We start from the raw sequence: 21,340 nt of genomic DNA, 5'->3' as shown, positions 1-21,340 counted from the left end.
TTTTCCGGTTGGAGTTCATGCTTCTCCATTAATCATCTTTACCATTATTAGGAATGAAGCCAAGTGCCGGCAAAAGGATGACAACAATATTTAACTAATGTTAAGTTCATTGCACATTTAGATTTAATAGATTAAAGCTGCAATTTAAATGTCATTTTGATGTAATATGTAGTAAAAATAAAAAAAGGAAAGGAAATAACACTAGTTACACAAGGATGGGTAATTTATTCTGACCACGGAAAAAAAACAACAAAACATGTTACGTCCACTAGTTACACAAGGATGGGTAATTTATTCTGACCACGGAAAAAAAACAACAAAACATGTTACGTCCCCAACCCAGAGATGATATAGATGGAACAAAGTTTGGATTGGTCGAGCCTATTTCCACAATGGGTAGCAAGGCAAGGTAATGACAAAGTGGAATTGTATGCTACGAACAACTGAAGATCGAGGACGACGCTAGACGGTGAGACCGGAGCCCTCGAACTTGGAGCGGGTGATGTCGTCGATGCGCCGCGCCGTCTCCGGTGAGAGGTGGTTCACCCAGTCCCCCACCACGCCACGCCGGAAGAAGAAGCTGTTCTCCACCGCGCCGATCCCCAGCTCCGTCCTGCCGCTTTTCGTCGCCTCAAGCCCGCACATGCGCTCGAAAGCGCACAGCCTGACGATGGCGTCCGCCGTGTCGTCCTCGCCGGCGACGCCGAACGGGAGCCCCACGAACTCCGCTAGCCGCCGGACGTGCGCCGCGGGGTCCCTCATCATCTCCTCGTACCGGAAGAAGAGCACCCGGTCGGGCCGCGCCAGGTGCGCGCGCCAGTACCCGAGCACGTGCTCCCAGTACGGGCCGAACGGCGACTCGCCGGCGCAGAACATGTCGGCGGCGGCCTCGGCGGAGAGGAGCCCCATCCCCTCCTTGGCCCTGAACTTGTTTATGAAGTGCCATAGAGAGACCAGGGTGTCCTTGGGGTCGCGGCACACGTACACGACCTTGCAGCCGCCGCCGGCGACGGACCCCGGCAGCGCCGCGAAGGGGACGTGCGTGGCGAAGAGCCTCGGATCCGGGAGGTCGCCGATGTCGGGGACTCTGCCGTGCGCGTAGATCTGGTACTCCAAGATCTGGACGCACTCGTGGGGCCCGAGGGAGTGGAAAGGGTGGTCGGCGGCGTCCGGAGGGTGCTCCCGCCGGCGCACGGTGGCGTAGAGGAGCGCTTTGGTCCACGTGGTGCCGGTCTTGAGCAGGCTGGCGAGGACGACGTCCGTGGGCCGCGCGGCGAAGCGGGCGCCGGCGACCATGGCGCCGACCATGGGCACCTGGCTGGCGCGCCAGCCTTGGCCGTGGAGGTAGAGCCGCAGGTACGACAGGCCATCGGAGCTCGGCAGGGAGGAGACCAGATCGGTGAAACGCTGGTAGAGTTGCTGGTTGGTTTCCTCCGCTTGCGCATCGGCTTCTTGCTGGGGAACGGTTTGCACGGAGGACGACATGGCGAGTTGGCGACGCCGCATAAACTCGTAGTCGTGGCACCTTTGATTCTTTGTATAAATATCTGCAAGGGTAAGGCTAAGGAGTAAACTTTTAGAACGAATTGGCAAAACGATGACGATTCGATCGCGATCTCGAAATAATGGTCGTAGGTGGTGCCAGATGGGAAAAGATTTTTTTTTTGCAAGAAACCAGAGGGGAAAAGATCTCGTACTCATCCATCCCAAATTATAAATCATTCCAAGAATCTTGGAGAGTCAAAGTATCTCTAGTTTGACCAAATTTATATGATAATATAATAATATTTATGATGTCATATAAGTATTATTAGATTCTTCATCAATTATATTTTCATAGTATATCTATTTGATGTCATAAATCTTTATAATTTTCTCCATAATTTTAGTCAAACTTGAGATGATTTGACTCTCCAAGATTCTTGGAATGACTTATAATTTGGGATGGAGGGAGTATAACTTTTACCCAATCCTTTTATAACCAATTTGTGAAGTTCCAAGTTATGCTCGAACAAAGTGCTCCCAAAGCAAGCAACGAGACTGTGAAAGCTTAATGTGTGTTTGGTTTGCTATAGATTTGCCACCTCTTAGCCAAATCAAATTTTGGCCATCAAATTTGTGGCTCGGGATTTGCCAAACTTTGACAAGCAAAATGAACTAAGACGGCCAAAAGAGACATGAACCAAGTAAAATGGTGGTCGAATTAGCCAATATTTGGTTTGGTTAGCTTGGTAACACTCTGGCACAAGCCGAACACACCCTTAATCACGTGCTAGAGTCAGAAGCACGGTGCGATGCAGCAATAGTCATTTTCTTTTTCGTGTCCAGAGATACACCAGCCACGCTCAAACCAGATGCTAGAGTGTGTAAAGTATGCAATTCCACTTCAAATATACCACTGAAACAAGGTCAGGCCTTGGTGAACAAATTCAAACTCCGCTCAGCTGAATAAACCACATGTGAAGTAACTCCATAACATAAGCTAGGAGAACTATGCTCCTCGGAGGAGGGAAAGACACAAGGGGCAAGTTTTTGACGTATAGGAGAACTGGTGAAGCGTAGCAGCGTCGAATCCATCAAGCTGATTGGACACTGACTCCATCCTCAACCAATTATCAGTATCCCAATACTGAAGCAATCCAATATCCTCCTACAAAAAGTGGCCCTTCTGTTTCTATAGAGGATATAGAGGTACAGGAAACGGTTGGGGGACATCGTAGAGGATGGGAAGGACCCAATCGCCTGCCTCTTCCTTGGTCCACCCCCTGGTGGGTACTTCACAGCTCACAACACGAGATAGGGATTAATTTCGATCATCGAACAGTAATAGCATAGGGAAAATAAACGTCAAACACATAGATGGATTCTATGAACATAAATAAACATGATGCATGACAAGATGGCGCACCAGATCAAGAGACGTGCATCAGCCGTGTTGATTCACTTATCGCCTGCTTGTTTTCCCAATAGAGCGTTTCCCAGAGAATAGATGCTTTGGTTTCAAAGTGGGAATGACACGGTCAGCCTCTCCACGGCGAGCCTGCTTGTTCCTGTTCCTCGTGGAGTCCTTTGCCTTCTTGATTGCCTTCTTCTTCTGCTCGGAGTCCCTGAATCCTTCTCCAGGTGTGACCTCCTCAGGTGCCCGTGATTTCGACCTGGATCTAGACCTTGTCCGCAGTTTCTTGTTGGACTGCTGGCCATCTATCTCCATACCATCACCATCAACGTCACCAGCGGCTCTGCTCAATGACCTTTCACGCTTGCGGCCTCTTGATCGGCTACGAGCTCGGTCTAAGGCTGCACTAGGATCCAGGCCCATAGTGGAAAGCTGCCGTCCCATTCTATCAGTTGTGAATTTCCTGTCTTTGTCAAACTTTCTAGGTACAATAGGACGGCTTTCTGCAGTTCTCTTCTTCATTCTATGTTCTTGGATGAGTAATGCCTTCTTTTTCCTAATCTGAGCCAAGATTTCACGCTGCTCATCAGTTAATTCATGGCCATCAATCTGGAAAGCATCTTGCGCCGCTTGCTCTTCAAGACGAAGCCCCTCCTCTCTTTCCAACTCTTCACACCTTTCCAGAATATCAGGATCCAGAAAATCGGCAACATTATGGCCATCCAATATCTCAGGCAGAATATGTAGTGCTTCTTAAGACTTGCAGAATAGACCCCAGCACCTCCATTCTCATTCTCAAGGTCCTTCTCCAGTTTCTTCTTTTCCTTTGCAGCAGCAGCATTTGCCCGAGCTTCCAGAACAGCTGCAGGGATGCAAACAGGCCTCTCCTTGTTGTCCCGAGGCTTTGGCATGGCAACATGAAACCTATTCAAGCACTCAACCATCTTCTTTGATTTCATCTTTACATCCACTCTCTGCTCAAGAAGCCTCTCACATGCAGCATTTTTAACAGCCATGACACCATCATCAGTTAAAGTGCTCATAGTCAACAAAACACCCTCTTCATTAGAATCTCCAGCTTGAGCAATAGTCTTCATAGCCTCTGCCTTCATCTCCATTACAAGCTTCATGTCTTCCTCAGAAAGACCTTCTAGAGGCTGCAAGTCAGTCTTATTGCACACAATGACTAAGAGGCTTATTCATGAACAAGGACTTGATGCTGTGGAATAGGGCTGCCTGCTGTGCAGTACTGTACCCACAAGATCCAGATATGTCTAAAAAGAACAGCACCGCAGCTCTCAAGTGTGCAAGAGCAGTGATGCTGCACATTTCTATGATGTTTCTATCCTCAAAAGGTCGGTCAAGGATCCCTGGAGTATCAATCACCTGGTACCGCAGGTACTTGTAATCTGTGTGACCAACAAACAGGGATTTCGTTGTAAAAGCATAAGGCTGGACATCCACATCTGCCCTTGTAACCTTATTCATGAAAGAGCTCTTCCCCACATTTGGATAGCCACCAATCAAAATAGTCCGGGTGTTTGGGTCTCTGGACGGAAGCCTAGCCATGTGCTGCCTGATCTGCTCCAAATATGCCAGACTAGGACTGATTCTCTTTATAACAGTACACGTGCGACCTAGTGCAGCTACCTTCAGACACTTGCAACGGTATAAGGAGTCTCCGTACTTGAGCAGCCTCAAATAGTCCTTGGAGATCTTTGCTATAATGTTCCTGGCAGTGTTAATCTGGCCCAAAGCAAGTTTGTAGTGATCCTTGTTATGGAGAACGTGGAGGAGATCGCCGTAGAAATGGTGGATGTCATCTAGCCGAGGGAACTCATCGATGATGGTGGATATCTTTTCATAGAAGTTCTGCTGGGAATACCTAACCTTGCGCATATAAAACTGGCGAATGCGGGAGATAGCATATCCCTTGTGGACAACAGTTGGTGTCTGCCTCTGAGTGCGGGACAAGATAATGTCAATGAAGTCTTTCCCAGGAGGGACAACAGTGATTTTCTTGAAATTGTACTGCACCATCTTCTTGATATAAGGTTCCGCAACCTATTCCTGTAATACAAAAGATCATGAGAACCTTATACGACGTATTAGCAAGAAACAAGAAAATTCCTACAAATAAACAAAAAAGTCAATTCTACCAGTTATTCCCCTTGAAATAATAATTAATTAATTACAGGCAGAGTCCACAAACTTGATCATATGAATTAGACAAAGGCGAAACAGTCGGTTAATTTAGTGAGACCTAAAATGGCTTTTAGCGCAAGTGCAGCACACTTCCTGCCAATGCATAGGCATAAACGATAAACCACACCATCTCCTTCCAGTGGCATGCAACAAGTCAACAACACATTCAGAAAGCAGAAGCAAATGAAAGTAGTCATCAGGAGTAGCATCTCGCAGGGCCGTATCATACCAATCTACAAGTATACCAATCAAGCTTGTAGAAAACACTTCAGTAGGCAGCCATTGCAATTTCTCGCAGCATCATAAGCTTATTTTGAAAAGTAGCATATGGCAAAGGAAAACGGCTGTTAAAAACTACGGGCTTCTTTGGATCGGATCCTGGAAATATTTTGTAGCAAAGTTATGGTATTAACTTTTTCAATATATTTTCGATACATAATTTTTGCACACAAATCTATAATGATAACTTTTTCAAGCATAACAGTTTTTGAAATGCAACTTGTGTAACCTTTTTGCGAACAAAATTATCATGATAACTTCTTCAACTATGTTTGATAGCATAACTTTTGCTTAACAACTTATACTCACAGGTTTTTGCTGTTCAGAAAAAATATTTTCGAAAACATACACAACTTATTTAGCACCACTTTTACGCACAACTTTTTTCGGACAAACTTCTTAAACATATAAATTTGGTTATAGTATATGGAAAAGAAAGAAAATAAAAAGGAAATGGAAACAAGAACGGGAGATGAGATAGTTGGTGTGGAAGGGAAAGGGAAAAAAAGATTGGGGAGGACAGCTAGCTGGATGATCACTGCCTGTGTGGTCAATCACGTGTGTGCTGGTGGCCAATCACGTCGTGCGCGCAGAACAAGAGCACGCGAAAAATCATTATTCATTCATCACGTAGAAACGATATACAAGCGAGAGCAAAATGGCAACCGACGTTAAACGCACGATTCCCCATGCCCGTTTGTATGATGCTCGCCAACAATTAATGCCGATGGTGGCTGTTGATCTTGAAAATGGTTCTGGTTCGGCCTCCCCGCTAGTTAGGGCGTAACCCATATGAACCCCTTTCAGATTTCTACGAAGGATTCCAATCTCGAATTGAATTTCATTGAAATGAACAAATTGGTAATCATATGAAACCAAATAATTTTGTACTAGTACGTAATTTCCCTGGTCATCGAGCAACAAAAGGTGCTCCGAGATTCGTAAACTTTTCTTTCCTCAAAAGCCAATCAAATTCTTTGTACAATGAAAGCATCGAATAGTGGTAGCTGCATGTAGCACTGGAACTGCTACTTTCATGCTGGTGTCGAATAAGCAGTGGCGGACCCTTGTTCATTCTCTCTCTCATTTGTTATCTTCGTTTTTATCTGTTTGACAGTGAGTCTTCTCTCGTTGCAATTGCTGGCAGCACCGATATAGCCTACCGCCGCGGGCAACCGCACATCTCACGGACTAAGACGGCCTCTCTCTAAAAAAAAAGAGGTTTAGGGTTTGATCTTATGTTTCTTTGCTTCCACCAAACCCCGACCGAGGTGAAATACACACATCCTCCACCTGGTGAAGATCCGAATTCCAGAACATCATAGTGCATTTCGATACGGAGGTCACACCAGAAACTTTGCTGTCACTGTAATTTTTTCAACTATAATCTGCTTTGCAATTTACAATATGGTGACGAACCATATCAATGACGACACAATGACCAACTCACAGCAGTGGAAAACCTTTTCCAGACGCTGAAGGCTCGCGAGCTTTTCCAATAGCAGCTCGGAGACCTGACCAGGGGCATCCGACCCCTTCACTACTATAAAATATATGAATTGACGACCCTTCCCCCAGAAAAAAGGGATAAGATTGAAGAAAGAACCAATCAATCAAACGAAAGCCTAACAAAAAGCAACAAATACATCTAACAAATACCCTGACCAGAGAGCAAAAGGCATGAGTGTATGTATGTACATGAGTTATGCACAGGTTGGGTGGAGAGCAAAAGCAAGAGGCTTGCCGCTTGCAGCTGGAAGAACCACCAGGTTAGTCCTTTCTTTGGTGTAGGAATGTAAACCCTGAGTTCTCCCGGATCAAAGGTGGCATATCAACATCTGTTACCTCGATTTCTGTCATCGATTTTGAGATGTCATCCACGGAAAATGGAATGCTGTGATTAAGGAGTACACCGTTAGATGGCAGGTTTCAAGTTAATGTAGTAAACTAGATATTGGCATAGGAATAAGGAAAATAACCTGGAATCATCGTCCAACAAGAAAGAACTGCTCACAGCATTATTAGAATCTTCGGTCATCATTACTCTCATACTTGAGATGACCTACAATCATTTTGTTTCGTCATCAGAAACAAAATAGCACCATATACATAAGGAATTTGAGCTGGGTAACAACTAAGTCAAGTACAAGAAGCTTACATCTGAGGAAACGGTGTGAGTGCCGTACTTATCATCCCAATACATTGTACTGATTCGATATAGCTGTTGTATGCTAAGGACCTGAAATTGGCAAAACAGGTAACAAGACATAAGTCACAATTCATTCATAACCAACAAATGCTGCTGAGTACCAAGAGTTAACTAAGTTTACAGATCACTTACAGGGCACAAATCGTTGGTGATTTCTTTCAACGTTTTCTTTGGCTTTTGATGGATTACCTATAATGTAAAATGTTAGAATATCTGATTTTGACTCAAAGAGTTGCAAATAAAACATCCAATCTGCATAGAATACATACGAGGAATCCAACAGCCTGCCTAATATGTTTTAATTCCTCCCAAGAAGAACCTGCATACTGTTTGTGCAACATGACATTAGCATATAAACTAAATATTGTCCAAAATAAAAGAAGAGAGATTATTCTTACCTCTTCAGTCGCATAAATGCACCACTGTTCTAATTCTGCCAACCCAGCTTTCACATATTCTCCATTGCTAAATGAACAGCACTCCCGTCGAAGAAGCAAACTACAATACAAGGAGTTTCTTAAAACCCAAATGGAAAGAGAACCTAATGTACCACAGGTAGAGCAACTATTGAAATCATACCTATTAAACAACTGAACGTTAATAAATGAAAATATTTGAGTGAACACTTTGCTGATTAAGAATGAAGGTACCTGTCAATATCAATGTAAGTCGGGTTAATGCATATTTGTACTTTAAAAAGTAGGATAAGAACTTAGTTTTAGGTACATACATAATTGGCTTTCAAAATATTCAAATAATTTGTCAATATCTTCACAATGCTCTGCCAATGGGCAATCAGAGTTTGCTGAGCCAAGGCATTTGCTTGAGAACGTGATCCTTTAATTAGACTTGCGCGAGATGTTCTTGGAGCCTGAAAAATTAAGAACCAAGAAAAAAAATAAACCATGAGGTTTACTACTCAAATAACAGATAGTATAGCAACAGTGATTGATACCTGGATGCAAAGGCCAAGCAGAGGAGATATCTCCTTCTTCAAGTTGTCTCTTATCATTCCATAGATCTTCTCTAGGAAAGCTGTAAGCTGCTGCTTGAAAAGCAGGGCAGGATACTTGGCTTCAACTTGACGAAGATCGCCTAGGCCTCCAATCAAGCGACTTCCCAGAAAAGCACGCCCAGCGCTTTGAGGTGAGGCCCGCATCCCCTTTTTATTTCAGAAACAGTGAATTCAGCGTTTTTCTCACTACAAAACTAGAATGCCAAGTAAATAATACTAGGGTGAAGAAAAATTGATTACCGAAAACACCCTCCCAAAAGAAGCAGCAGATGATCTGCGCCTTTGAGGAGTGAGTCCAGCTGCTCCAGTTGTTTTCAGTGTTCGTTGCAGCAGCAGCAGTAGTGTAGATGAATTTGACAGCCAATATGCCAACTTGTCATTATTGTCCTGGGACTTTGTTAAGACACAATTTGAACTTAGGTGTATAGCAATACCACAAATATCAACAAAAGCAGAATAAACTTTTTGTCCATATGTACTGGCAATATCCAGAATTCTTTTAATGCGCACTGTAGCAACAATTACATTGTTTCTATCTTTCCAGTTATACTGCGGAAAGCATAATATGCCAGTTTGTAGTCAGAATATACTAGGCAAGCAAATTGTAAAGTGCAGTTCTCCAAGGAAACAGGAGTAAAGTCAAACAAACAAGCACAGTTCATTACCTCAATAGCAGAGCCAATTGTTTGAATAATACGGTCGAAAACACCAGTTCTTTCAACTTCAAATGATCTCCAGTGTAGAAGACACCTGTAGATAAGGCAAGCTGCAATAGGTTTGCCAGTGGAGAATCCCAGATCTTGTGATACACACTTGATCAACAGGTCTTGATTTTCCTGGAGCACAAAATTCATATATGATGAAATGAAATCATAACTGATATAACTTCAGGATCAAACCAAAGCTGGTGCATTATTTTAAGGAGTAAGGTAGAATGAACAAAGGAGTAGTCAACAAAATGCAAACCTGCTGCTTCTCGTTAAGTGATTTTTGTGGCTTCTCTTCAGCTTCAAGCTCCTTGGGGTTTAGTGAGATAGGGGTGACATCCTATGTAAAGATTTCAAGATATAAAAAAGGTCATCACCTAATATCAGTTACTCCAGAATTGTATGTCAAGTGTTTTTTAAGCTATTCTTTTCACTTACTGGCGATGACTTCATTTCTCCATTTAGAGCATTTCCATTTTCCGGAGTTTTCAGCTAACAAATAGCATTAGATTAAAATATTAGGTCATCACAAGGAGAGTAAGTATGAATGTACAGAATACCTGCAGTGTGTGGGAACCTAGCATACCTGGAAAGGAGACTTAGGATATGCAGCTAATGATTTTGCCGTAGGAGAAATTGCAACAGCCTGTTGGCGGAGCACTTTGTTCTCAGATTCCATGTTGGTCGCTTTCTCTTCCAGCCTGTTTTTATTTTAACGAAAACAAATTACGTATTTATCCTTAACAAAAAACAGTGCGATGAATCAAAATATTAGATAGTTGAGAGTGAAAGTGAGACTAATTAATGAATATTCTAAAACTTTATTTAGACTATACCTCTGGACAGTGTCCTGAAGTTGCTCAATCTTTTTCTCTGCGCCCTCAAACTTCTTAATTAGTTCTTCATTTCTCCGTTCAGATTCAGCTTGTTCTCTTTTTGCAGCTTCTGTTGCTTGCCTTTCATTTTGCAGCAAAGCCTGCAATAATTAAAAACAATCGGTATAACTTCAACTAGATCATGCAACGAGCACATGCTTTAAGATTCCAAGCATAAAGCATCCTTTAGTTCAATCATATCTTATCTAAACATTTCACAAACTGTGAAACAGAAATGATTAACAACATTTTATACTTTTATTCATATGACGAGCAGCAAGTGAGATCCAAAGGAATGCAGAGGTCACTGTAGTTGCCAATGAAAAATGTCCCAATGAAAGATCAGCTGCCACCATACCTTTAGCTGTTCAACTTCAGCTGTGAGTGAGTTAATCTTTTCAGTGTCTTCGACTATGACAGGAGTCTCTTTAATTACTGGAGGTGCTTCTTCAATTGCCTTTCTAGCAGCTTCTCTTTCCTTAACAACCATGGCCTTCGCTTCTTCAACTTGAAGCTGCATGTCATGCAATGTCTCTTGCAGCTTAGCAATTTCCTGGGCTTTTGCTTCCTCAAGGTCAGTCTGCAAATTAAGAACTTTAGAAGTTTAGAACAGGCCCACAATTACCAAATTTCAAGCAGTGTCATAATAAGAAGCGAAATAAAAAGGTGCAAGTACACTACCCTTAATCGCTTCTCCAATCCTAAGCGCCAGGTTAGCTCTTCAACACGCTTCTCAAGTTTATCCTTGGCCTCTTTAAGGGCCCCTGTTTCTCTCGCGGCCTGCAGATGGTTCATGGTATACAGAGCTGATGTTTGTGCCATAGTATAGAAAATTGGAGGAATGCAGAGGGAAAAAGATATAAATATACCATCTTGAGCTTTCTGAGCTCTCTTCTCGCAAGTCTTTGCCTCCAGGCACACTGGTAAGTAAGAGCTGCACCTTGCAGATTCTTGTAATGTGAGTAGTCTCTGTGGCAGCGCCATCGAGCCTGTATTCAAAATATCATGTCAATTAAATGATCATTAAACGAAAAGAAATGAGGAACACTGAAGAAGGAAGCAGTTGTGTAAAAATTCTGAAATTTGAATAACAACTTAAATGAAAATATCGTACTTGGATGTGGATAGCTGCTTTTGTTTCCTTTCTGAATCTGAATTCTTTGCGAGCAGACATTGCCCTTAAGCCTGTCTGCAGTGTGATTGCAGCTGCTTGCAGTTGTAAATAAGACTCTCGTGCTCTGTGGCGACGCATATTCTTTTGTATTTTCACTGCTGCTGCTTCCCGCCTCATGCACTCATACAGCTTACGAGCCAAGGTTCCTGAATTCCACGAGGAAAAAAGATAGGCGTATTAAGTCGGTAGAATGTCATAGAAACCCACATGCATTCAACATTTATAATATACTTGAGAAGAGAAAATAGACATCATCATTGCTTCTGTCTAACACTTAACATTAAGCAAAAGAGGAATGGGTACCTCTGACAAAAGATTGTAGCTGTGTTGCTGATTTCTTAAGCTCGAAAAACTGTTTCTTTGCAATATATGTGCATATTTGTCTCTGTATGATCCTTGCTGCTCTTCCTAATACTTCAGCTCTACGTGCATCCAAATCAGCCATCTGTCCAGCTCTGAGAAACACCTTTGTTTTTCCAATCTGGAAAAAATAGCAAGAGACCAGCTAAGAACTATGAATCAAGGATAGTGACAATGAAAAGTACAAATATGAGGGGCATAATTCGTATGTTTCGCATATAGAAATAATGCAAGCCTGAAATCTAGAGCACAGGCATTTGCCTGAAAAGCAAATCTACTTCTAAAAGACAGAAGCAGCTATAAAGTCTCAAGGATTTCTTTTCTTTGTTGTCAAAGGTACAAGAAAAGGTTTGCATGGATAGGACAGCAAAGATCAAATTAAGAAACATATTGGTATTTGACTATTTTAGGATGACATGAAAAATTGTAAGAGTAAAGAGTCAGTTAAGAAAAATTCTAGTTCAGATCACTAAAATCCTATGTTTGTTGTAATTAGATGCCTCTCTTAGGTTCCAATGCTATATGAAACAACATGAGAAAGTTCAGCAGTGATGAGATCATAGTAGCATTTCCATGTGTTACCTGGTAGTTCTCCAGACCCATTTTTTCCAAAATCTTCTGGCAAGCAATCTTATCATCATTGCTAAGCACACCCATACAAAGAATAAAAGGCAAATGAATAGATTGAATTTCAAAAATAAATGCTGGAAAAATGGGCAGAAAACTCCATTTTGCTTTCTTTGTGGATTTCCTACCTCCCTTCTAAAACTTCAGGAGCAAGGACGCCAAAACGATTGACAAATTCATAAAATGTTTTTCTTGTAGGGTATCCGGCACAGCTGATCCTGATAGCTTCAAGAACACCCTGTGATATGTCTTAATTAGTTCAACTGATGCTAACAACAACGAAACTAACAGAGTTTGAGAATCTTACTCCACATCGTAGTTGCTGTATAACATTTGTATTCTCGAAAATGGCTGGCTTGAGGAGATTATTTGGCTTCACACATCTAATATAGTGGGGTTCAGTAGAGCTCAAAGTTTCCATGAGAGATTGAAGTTGCAGCTAAAAATTGTAAAACAAGAATTGTCAGTTATCAACAACAAGTAGAGAGAATTTTAAGGAGAATCAATAAACTTGCTTTCCCATTATGATGTACCAGAACATAATAAACAAAAATTTGTATTGGTTACATGCTTACTGAAGGTAAAATCAAAAAAAAGAAATTCAAAAAGAATAAAGTAATCATTATAGTGATAAAGACATGCTAAAGTTTATCACCACACTACTATATATCACTAAGTAGCACAAGGAGAAACCATGTACATCACTGCCATTCACCATTTGGGAGGAAGCACAACTTTCCAAAAAAGGCAAAGATATATGCATACCAAAAGGAGCATACAGACACATGCATTAAGTTGGACCCTGGTGCATTCGTATACTAAAAGGGCTTTGTCAATATATATCTTTTTATTCGCATATCAGGCACGATGTGACAAGGTAAAACTGTATGCACTTCAAACATTCTTTTCACATAGACCACACTTGTGCAATATACCATGGCACAGATAAGGTTTAAAATGAGTTGCATTAGATCTGACAAAGTGGGGACCTATTGCCAAGTCATATTGGTGTCAGCCACATCGGAGAATGTTAGAAAAAACAAAGATAGAGTTTGTAATTGAAAGAGAAGGTTAGTGCAGAGTCTATAAGTTACTAACAGTGTTTAGTGATGAGTTGGCCAGGTACAGATTTTTTGACCCGTTAAAGGGATTGGAATGAAGGAAAGAAGAATTAGCCTATTTTCTAATCCCAAAATACATTATAACTTCTCAAACCAATGCCCAAACTTTCAGATCAGGCAGCAATGCAGGAGGAACCCAACCATCCTATATAAGCCCAGACAGTATGGTCTTTTGAGCACTCAGTCTTGAAATGCAGATCAGCATCCAGCCCAGTTAGCTTTACATGCTGATCAGGTGTGATGTACTGGTTTACACTACTACATTGTGGGTAAACAACACCAAAAGCAGGCTGAAACCACAACGAAAAAAAGAAATTGCATTTGATTTAGGCCCAGATGAAGTAGCAAATAAAAGCACGCCTGGGATTTGGTCAGCTAGCTAACATTGGCATATTGAATAATCTGCCATAAAATGTCATCAGGTGCCATGCTAGGAATGTCAAAAGTGCCTCAACTGCTTATGTATTGGGGAACGTTGACTAGGTAAATATGACATAGATCAAAGCCTAATAAAGAGCTCCAGGCATGGATTGAAGTGACAACAACATGGATAGCATCTTTCAACAGTGGCACCAAATGTTCACCGAAGGAGAAAAAAATGCAGTGGGGTGCATATAGCTACTCTGACTGGACTGACGCTTCCAAAAATACAGATAAGGTGGAAATGACAGCTACGAAAGACCTATTTTATTGATATATGACAACAAAATAAAGTAAGATGTTTGAATAAGCTACAAAATAAAACAGAATTTCACACCTTGAAACGTGATCCAATGGATGAAAATTTTGAAGACTTTGCAGTCTCCTGAGGGAGTGGAGGGAATAAACCAGCTACAAACGGGCATGAAGAAGCATTCAGCAGATCCTGATGTTCAGCCACTACATAATCTTTGTTCTTGTCTAAGAATTGATCAGCTTGGTATGTCACCTGTGTATCGCACCAAAAAAAACTTCGAATTGGTAACATACTCACATTTTTTGTACAAGAATATACATATCATTTTATGACTTACATCGCCAGCATAATGGACAACTGTAAAATCAGTGCGTGAAAGCTTTGGTTTGGCAAACCGCTTGTTATTCTTAAAAGTTGTATATAACTTCTGCGCAAATGTCTCATGTGTTGATCTAGGAAACATACTGCACAGAAATTTTTACGGGAAGTAGTCAATTTACAAGCGGTCAGATAACAGAGAATTCAAATAGCTAACAACAACTAGTTGCCGTAGTCATTGAAGGATTCTGTGTTGCTTGCAAGTGAAAATGCCCAAAACATACCATGCTTCATCCAGAAGTGCAATCAATCCACCTTTCTGAAAACATGAGAATACATGTTACGAGTGTCATACACGGTTCTAAAACAAAATTTGAAAGTAACAATATTTTATTTCAGAGTTACCATTAGACCATTACCGGATATCAAAATTTGTTTCATCAAACTCTAGCTCATCTTAATAATAGAAGTATCATAAATGAGTTTCTAGTCTGTAGATTCCAAGTCTTGCATTTTTAGTATATATGCTCTCTAGAGGTTACATTATGGCACTCGTGCATTTGTGTGCCAAGTAATAGTATGCATGTACCTTCTCTATCAAGTCTAGGACATCTTGATTATCAACAAACTCGATGTAACTCCAGTTTATCGCTTCTCTGGTATACTCTTCTTGTTCCATTTTGAACACATGCTGCATGACAAATGCCACGTGTTTATTTAAGGTAAGAATCTCAAGAATAAAGTGGTATCATAGAGAGTGAAAATTCAGGACATACCTGGTTAAAATGTTGTTGCAGCTTTTCATTTGTATAATTGATACATAGCTGTTCAAAACTGTTCAAAGCAATTCAACAGCTCTGTTTAGCACATTCTATTATGTTGTTTTCTTTAATCTAGTTCACGAGTTACAAAACACTAACCTGTTAACTTTGAAGCTCTCAAAACCATAGATATCAAGAACACCAATCAATTGTTTTGAGTTAGGGTCCTGTCCAATTGAGACATTAATTTTTTCCACAATCCTGTGCACAAGATCACAGTAATAACGGATGTCAGGATATGAACACTGAAATCTAATTGTGAGTTTCTGACAGGTGAGAAAGGATCATTACCAATCGAACAAGCGGGAGTATACTGTTTTAGCTAATGCATCTCTGCTAGCAATTGCAGAAGCAGGATCAAGTGTTCTAGTAATAATTTCTTCGGGCGTGACTATTACTCGTGTTATCAGAGTCTTTTCCAGATTCTTGGAATCGCATCTGCCAGAAAATTTAGTGCTTAGCATTTTTGTGGTCACACTGAACATATAGGAAAATTAAGCACCCTGCATAAGGAGAAACATGCACTCACTTCAAAAGTTCTGCTGCAGTATTAAGGTGGAACCTGGATTTATCATCCTTGATTACAGATGAATCAATTTCCGTTCCCTTGGCAAAATCTATATTTCCAAGATGAAGTACAGCTGCTACAACCCTGAATATAGCTTCCTGTAAAATAAATGATTAATCATGGTTGTCGTTAATCCTTAAACTAACATTCTAGTAACTTCAGAATAACAAGAGACACACCTGCTCTTCCTCATTGATTCCAACTATGTCCATGGCCCTTCTTGTTGCTAAATACTCTTCGGCGTCATTAATTCCGTCCACCTCGATACAGCTTGACTGGTTGAGGTAATGGAAGGATTTAGGATCAGATAGCTTATACCTCTGAATGTCCTGCAGGTTACAAAGATCCAACCGTAAGGAATAATCCTTTTCAACCATGTTGAGTTACATGCCCAAAATATCAATTATCAAGAACCACACAGTAATAGCAAGTCAATCTGAAAACGTACCTCAGGTGGTGCAGCACAAAGGAAGTAAAAGCAATGATAATTTCTTTCCGGGGTATTAATTTGGCACACACGTGATCTTTCCAGCAAGTAAGTTCTGATGGCGGCTCCTGAGATCCGTCCAGTCTTGTCAAATTGGATCTCAACAAACTTGCCAAAGCGACTTTACCCGAAATTGAAAACATATGTGAACATCAAACAACCATTTGATAATATCCAAAAAGAAATAGAGAGAGAAACCAATCAAAAACTTACCTTGAGTTGTTGTTTCGCACAGTTTTTGCATTACCAAAAGCTTCAAGAACTGGATTGGACTGAAATTGTGTATGGTATGACAATAAGACAAACAGCCAACAGCCCAACACATATGTTTTGATTTAGAAGATACATATAGCAAGCAGATAAATAAATAAATAAAGGTTGAATGGCCTTGCCTCTAGGACTTGTTGTTCTACTGTACGTCCTTCTACTCCAGATCGCCCACCTAAGTGTGCTAGATATCTCATAAGCATCTTCGTTGTCTCAGTCTTGCCAGCACCACTTTCACCACTGACCAATATAGAGTTGCTTTTCCCTTCATTTATCATTGCCCTGGTTTCGCACATCGGTAGGTTGCATAAGAGTAATGCAGTCATGTAAATCAGTCCATGAATGCCATATTGCCATATATATAAATATTTACACAACAATAATTCACCTGTAAGCAACATCCGCAATAGCAAAGACATGGGGACTCAATTCCCCAAAATCTGCACCCTTGTATTGCTCCATCATGTGGGTATCATAAAGATGTGGCAATCTTTGAAACGGATTTACAGCAATCAAAATGCTGCCAGTGTAAGTCTGAGAGTGCAAAAGGAATTGTTATCATGAGCTACTTATGCAATTTATTTGGCAAGATTTTAGGCAAAAAATGGTAGGGAGCTCACATATATTTCATTCAGTTCATAACGGGTAGCAAGATTCTGAAGAACACCAGGTTCATGTAAGTACGACAGTCTTGTCATATCATCAACTCCTCCAGGTGGAGCTTCCATATCCTTAGGAAAAACTTTTGATCTGTCCGTGGTAACCTGTGCAAAAGCATTACTTGCTATGAAATTCAGGATCCATTTTCTGTCCAAAAGATACATCCTATATCCTGAGTCCAGAAGAATACTGGACAGAACTGTAAAACTTCCTTTTTAGAATAGTACCAATAGTCCTAAGGAAATGCCAAGTAGAAAAATACCAACATAATTTGAATTCGTCATAGCAAAAGGATGGTGTAGATCTTATGCTGAAAGCATGAGAAGAAACTGCAAATTGTACCTTTTTCCCATTCGATGTCTGCACATGTACTTCATTGTTTTTTATGCTAACAACCTCCCCGTCTATCCAAGCTAGAGTTGGGTCTTCTACCCAAACATGAGAACCAACGATGATGTTAACTGGAGTTCCCTGTGAGACAAATAGTGAAATAATCAAAGAGATGTCAAGAAAACAGAGTTAAGGAGTAACCTTGTGGCTAAAGCATGACTCTCGCTTCCTTGCTCTCATGTCACTATGTCAGTGAATGCAACACATCTTGTTGAATTGTTATAGATGTTGTGCATGAAAGGAGTATGCAATGCTGTGATTTAAATGATGAAAGCAACAGTATTCTGACAGCACAATGAGTTAGGCTCTGGACCTGGTGAGTATATTACATCCATCACCAGGCGTCAAAGCCCAGAGGCTAGGATTTTGGACCAAAGGTGAAACCGACTTTGTTTGTAAGCATCATTCAGAGGGGAATAGAGAAAGATGATGGAGAATCCAGCTTGCAGGGTAACGAAATTACAATAACGTAAGCAAAGGAATAGGCAAGCGACAACCCCTGGCATCTGGCAAACAACCAGAACAGACTTACTACCAACAAAAGTTGTGCTACGCCTAACAAAATAAACTGTGGGATGCAATTTGATTTCATGAAAAAAAATTTGCTTTCTTTATACCGGAAAAGATTGAGGACACTAGTCACAAGATGTTTTCTTTTACAGTAGTAAAAAAAATATGTGGTTCCTTTTTTGACAATTGATTAAATTTTGAAATATTCATGGCATATAAATTTTGTGTAACACTATTCATGAAACTACCAATACTAATTTAATCCTTAGACTGGCTCATCAAACGTCCATGTTTTCTCAAACGCTAGTTAGATCTTTATTACGGAACAATGGAGTTCAAATCCTTAGTCACCTACTTGATATAAAAGGTACCTCATACAGAACCGACAAGAAACCATCAATGACCTATGGAAAAGTGTGGTTCCATTTCCAGCGCAAACATCTTGGCTAGTAAACTTGAAGAAGACCCATGTAAGGTTTGTTTAGCAGTAAGCCATCAAACAGAGGGAAAAATCTGAATATCATCTTCCTAATATATCATATTCTGCAACCAGCCTACCACTACATTACTGCTATATAAACTTAGTTGCAATAAGAGCTACAAATTTTGTCATCAGCGTAGTTTCCACATTCCAGGAGACAGGAATGATGCTTTCACCTAAGGGTGAAGTAAGAATAGCAATACTGCTGCATGAATGTGGTACAAGCAATTCATTAACCAACCGTGCTATCTATCCAAATTCCACATGAGAATAAAAACGGTCATCTAAAAGCGGCACGCACAGCAAGTTAGCAAACTCCAAAAATAGCAGCAAAGCTCGCTCCAAAGCTGTAACTACTCTACTGAGAACAGCAGCATGCTGTGTAAAAGACCTTATAAGGCTAGGGTTGGTGATTTTATAATTGACTAAGGCTTCCAAATGCGCAAGCAACCCAGGCATCTCAATTAAACCATCATAACCAATCCAGACCCGCCAATTCCCGCGAAACATGATCCGATCCGCCGCCACCCGGAGCGAAACGCGCCCAGTACACAAGCTAGTAGCAGTAGTTGGGAAAGCAAAGGGCTAAATAAGCAAAGGATCCGGAACAGTACCATGGGCGGATCAGGCTCGGATCAGATGGGACCACGGATCCGTCGGCTCGAGCTGAGGGGACCCCGCCGCCGGCGAGGTCAGTGGCCGTCGAGGCGGCGAATTGGACTGCCTCTGCTCCGTTCCCCCACCAACCCCCCACGCTACTGCTTGCTGTTGCTCGTAGCGGTCCTTCTTCTTCTCTTTTTTTTTCTTCTCTTCCGTGAGGTTGCTTCACGATTGATTCCTCCGCACGTGGTGGTTGCCGCCGGCGATGCTGGCACGGCGGTTCCGTGCGTGCGCGGCGACGGCGAGTCGGGGAGGGGACTAGGGGAGGGCCGGAGGGGAGGGGAGGGGAGACGGCGGAGGGCAGAAATGGTAATTACGTGCTGCTTAGTTTTCTTGCGGTTTGAAAGAATCGAGGAATTCTGTCTGGTCCTGGAATGCGCTGTTTCCGGACGGCAAAAGGCAATTATAAATAGCTGCACTTTTTGCTTCAAGGACCTATACTTCTGATAATTTACATATAGTCCCTTTTACGATTTTCGTGAGTTGAAATACTCCATTCTTTTTGTTTTCCGTTTTTCACCATTTTCTGCTTTTGTAGATACGTAGAGGGCGCAGCATCCATACTCAGCCGGCATCGTTACCCCCTCAGTACGCAGGAAATTAAATCCCTGGAAAACGTATCAGCTAGCAACGACAGGAAATTAACCGCCGGCGAGAGTCGAAACGTTTTTTCCCTCGTCTATCCCCTCTATCTAGCGCTCCCTCCCATCCAGTTTCGTCCGCTTCCCTTCCGGCCACAGCTCCGTGCACTTTTCATCCAATGGCTAGCAACCAACGACGAGGCCAAAGGCAGCGGTGGTAACAGGCACAAATTACTCACGTGTTCACGGGTAAAAATCCTGTAGGGTAAGGATACGGATTCTATTTTGTGCCCACGGGCAAGGATGTAAATTTGAGTTTGTACTCGCGGATATAAAAATATCTTGCCTGTACCCGCAAACCTGTGAACCCGCTACATAGTGCCTGACATGTGGACCCCTATACAACTATATAAGCGATTTCTAAGGTTCCTCCTTCATTCCTCCCACTCTCCTAGCCGCCACTCGCCACCTCCCCGAGACCCTGAGTCCCGACTCCCCAGTCCTCCTGCGAGACCGCTCTGCCGACCATCCTCGCCGCCCGCTTCACCGCTTGACGCCTGGTTCCCCCATCGCCACCCCAAGCCATAGCACTGCTCGTGGGTTGCCTGGTTGCCTGGTGGGTACGGGTGTGCCCGCGGGTAGACTGTGCCCGTGGGTGACGGGCGTAGGTACAACTTCTTACTCGTGATGGGCGGCGAGCGTGGGCACGGGTACAGGGTTTGCCTCGCAGGTGAGGTTCTGTAAATCCTCCCACGGGCAATGTGCCCGTTGCCATCCATAGCGGCGACGATCTGGTTCAGTTCGTCGATGGAAGTGAATTTTGTTTGGCGCAGTTAGGAAAAGAATTAGCACGCGGTTGGAGATTTTTTGATTGTGTATTTAACATGGAAGTTTGTTTCACAAGAGATAGATTTGCTCAAGAAGTTTGTTTGGCGCGACCGTCGGGGTAGATGTCGGTAATGAAGCGACGCTCGCTACATGAAGCCATGCATGCAGTTGCACCGTGACCTAACAGACCAATATGTTCGGTGCAAAATTAACGCAAGTAGAATGTGCCACCTCCTGTCTTGGTACTAGAGCACTCCTCTGTACGTCTAAGAAAATAAATTGAGGGAGTACATATAAATTGGCAGTTTTCAGAGAGATCATATTTGGACTTATCAAACATCCAATGCAATCTTTTGTATGAATATATTGCATACAAAGAAGGGGTAAAATGGAAATAGAACACAGTAGCATTACTCTATAGCTTGATACACCCACTCCTACTCCATATCTATGAAACGATTTTCAGTATTTAATATTTATTAAGTTTAGAGAGCTCTGGTTGCAGTTTTGTGATCAGGCACCGGAACGTGGCGCAAAATATTTTTGCCAATTTTTGCCAAGCCAAAGTCCACCAAAATCAAGGCATGCCAAAATTAGGGTACAAAGTTCAGGTATTCACTTGGTT

General features: G+C 41.9%; 3 protein-coding genes across 5 annotated transcripts; all 3 read right to left on the bottom strand.

The window, feature by feature from the left end:
• Positions 1-202: 202 nt before the first annotated feature.
• On the bottom strand, positions 203-1,558 carry LOC101761639 (cytosolic sulfotransferase 14). Its single transcript, XM_004969352.4, has one exon. The coding sequence runs from the start codon at positions 1,504-1,506 to the stop codon at positions 463-465; it is 1,044 nt and encodes a 347-aa protein (XP_004969409.1). The 5' UTR covers positions 1,507-1,558; the 3' UTR covers positions 203-462.
• Positions 1,559-2,457: 899 nt separating this feature from the next.
• On the bottom strand, positions 2,458-4,936 carry LOC101761248 (nucleolar GTP-binding protein 1-like). Its single transcript, XM_014805278.2, is given in 3 exon segments — positions 2,458-3,639; positions 3,642-4,086; positions 4,088-4,936. Coding segments are annotated over 3 exon segments (1,989 nt in total). The 3' UTR covers positions 2,458-2,944.
• A 1,753-nt stretch (positions 4,937-6,689) lies between these two features.
• Positions 6,690-19,670, bottom strand: LOC101760570 (myosin-17). Of its 3 annotated transcripts, XM_004969350.2 has the most exons (39): positions 19,261-19,670; positions 17,608-17,736; positions 17,226-17,369; positions 16,994-17,139; positions 16,731-16,887; positions 16,552-16,610; positions 16,300-16,459; positions 16,031-16,180; positions 15,813-15,949; positions 15,575-15,721; positions 15,383-15,484; positions 15,239-15,296; positions 15,052-15,153; positions 14,747-14,781; positions 14,482-14,608; positions 14,226-14,396; positions 12,655-12,786; positions 12,476-12,585; positions 12,303-12,363; positions 11,664-11,841; positions 11,301-11,506; positions 11,056-11,175; positions 10,868-10,966; positions 10,545-10,766; positions 10,148-10,287; positions 9,898-10,012; positions 9,750-9,803; positions 9,571-9,651; positions 9,270-9,440; positions 8,845-8,997; positions 8,545-8,751; positions 8,320-8,460; positions 8,169-8,239; positions 7,988-8,087; positions 7,859-7,915; positions 7,722-7,778; positions 7,539-7,619; positions 7,360-7,442; positions 6,690-7,274 (listed from the first exon to the last, which is right to left on the bottom strand). In XM_004969350.2, the coding sequence occupies exons 1-39, from the start codon at positions 19,261-19,263 to the stop codon at positions 7,151-7,153; spliced, it is 4,590 nt and encodes a 1,529-aa protein (XP_004969407.1). In that variant the 5' UTR covers positions 19,264-19,670; the 3' UTR covers positions 6,690-7,150. The 3 variants fall into 3 exon arrangements, with proteins under 3 accessions (XP_004969407.1, XP_022682175.1, XP_022682176.1); XM_022826440.1 differs by having other exon boundaries at positions 7,988-8,239; XM_022826441.1 differs by having other exon boundaries at positions 7,988-8,239; positions 8,845-8,991.
• Between the last annotated feature and the right edge of the window lie 1,670 nt (positions 19,671-21,340).

This window comes from Setaria italica, chromosome V (genome assembly GCF_000263155.2).
Source record: "Setaria italica strain Yugu1 chromosome V, Setaria_italica_v2.0, whole genome shotgun sequence".
Classification (NCBI taxonomy): domain Eukaryota; kingdom Viridiplantae; phylum Streptophyta; class Magnoliopsida; order Poales; family Poaceae; genus Setaria; species Setaria italica.
This window is presented reverse-complemented; position numbering and strand designations above follow the sequence as displayed.

What these genes read in the sequence shown, in the direction of transcription:
- LOC101761639 (XM_004969352.4), bottom strand. Translation starts at nt 1,506, where the DNA reads ATGCGGCGTCGCCAACTCGCCATGTCGTCCTCCGTGCAAACCGTTCCC.
- LOC101760570 (XM_022826440.1), bottom strand. An exon ending in CTTCAGGACACTGTCCAGAG is followed by an intron (nt 10,013 to 10,147) that starts GTATAGTCTAAA and finishes AAATAAAAACAG; the next exon opens with GCTGGAAGAGAAAGCGACCA. An exon ending in GAGAAATGAAGTCATCGCCA is followed by an intron (nt 9,652 to 9,749) that starts GTAAGTGAAAAG and finishes ATCTTTACATAG; the next exon opens with GATGTCACCCCTATCTCACT.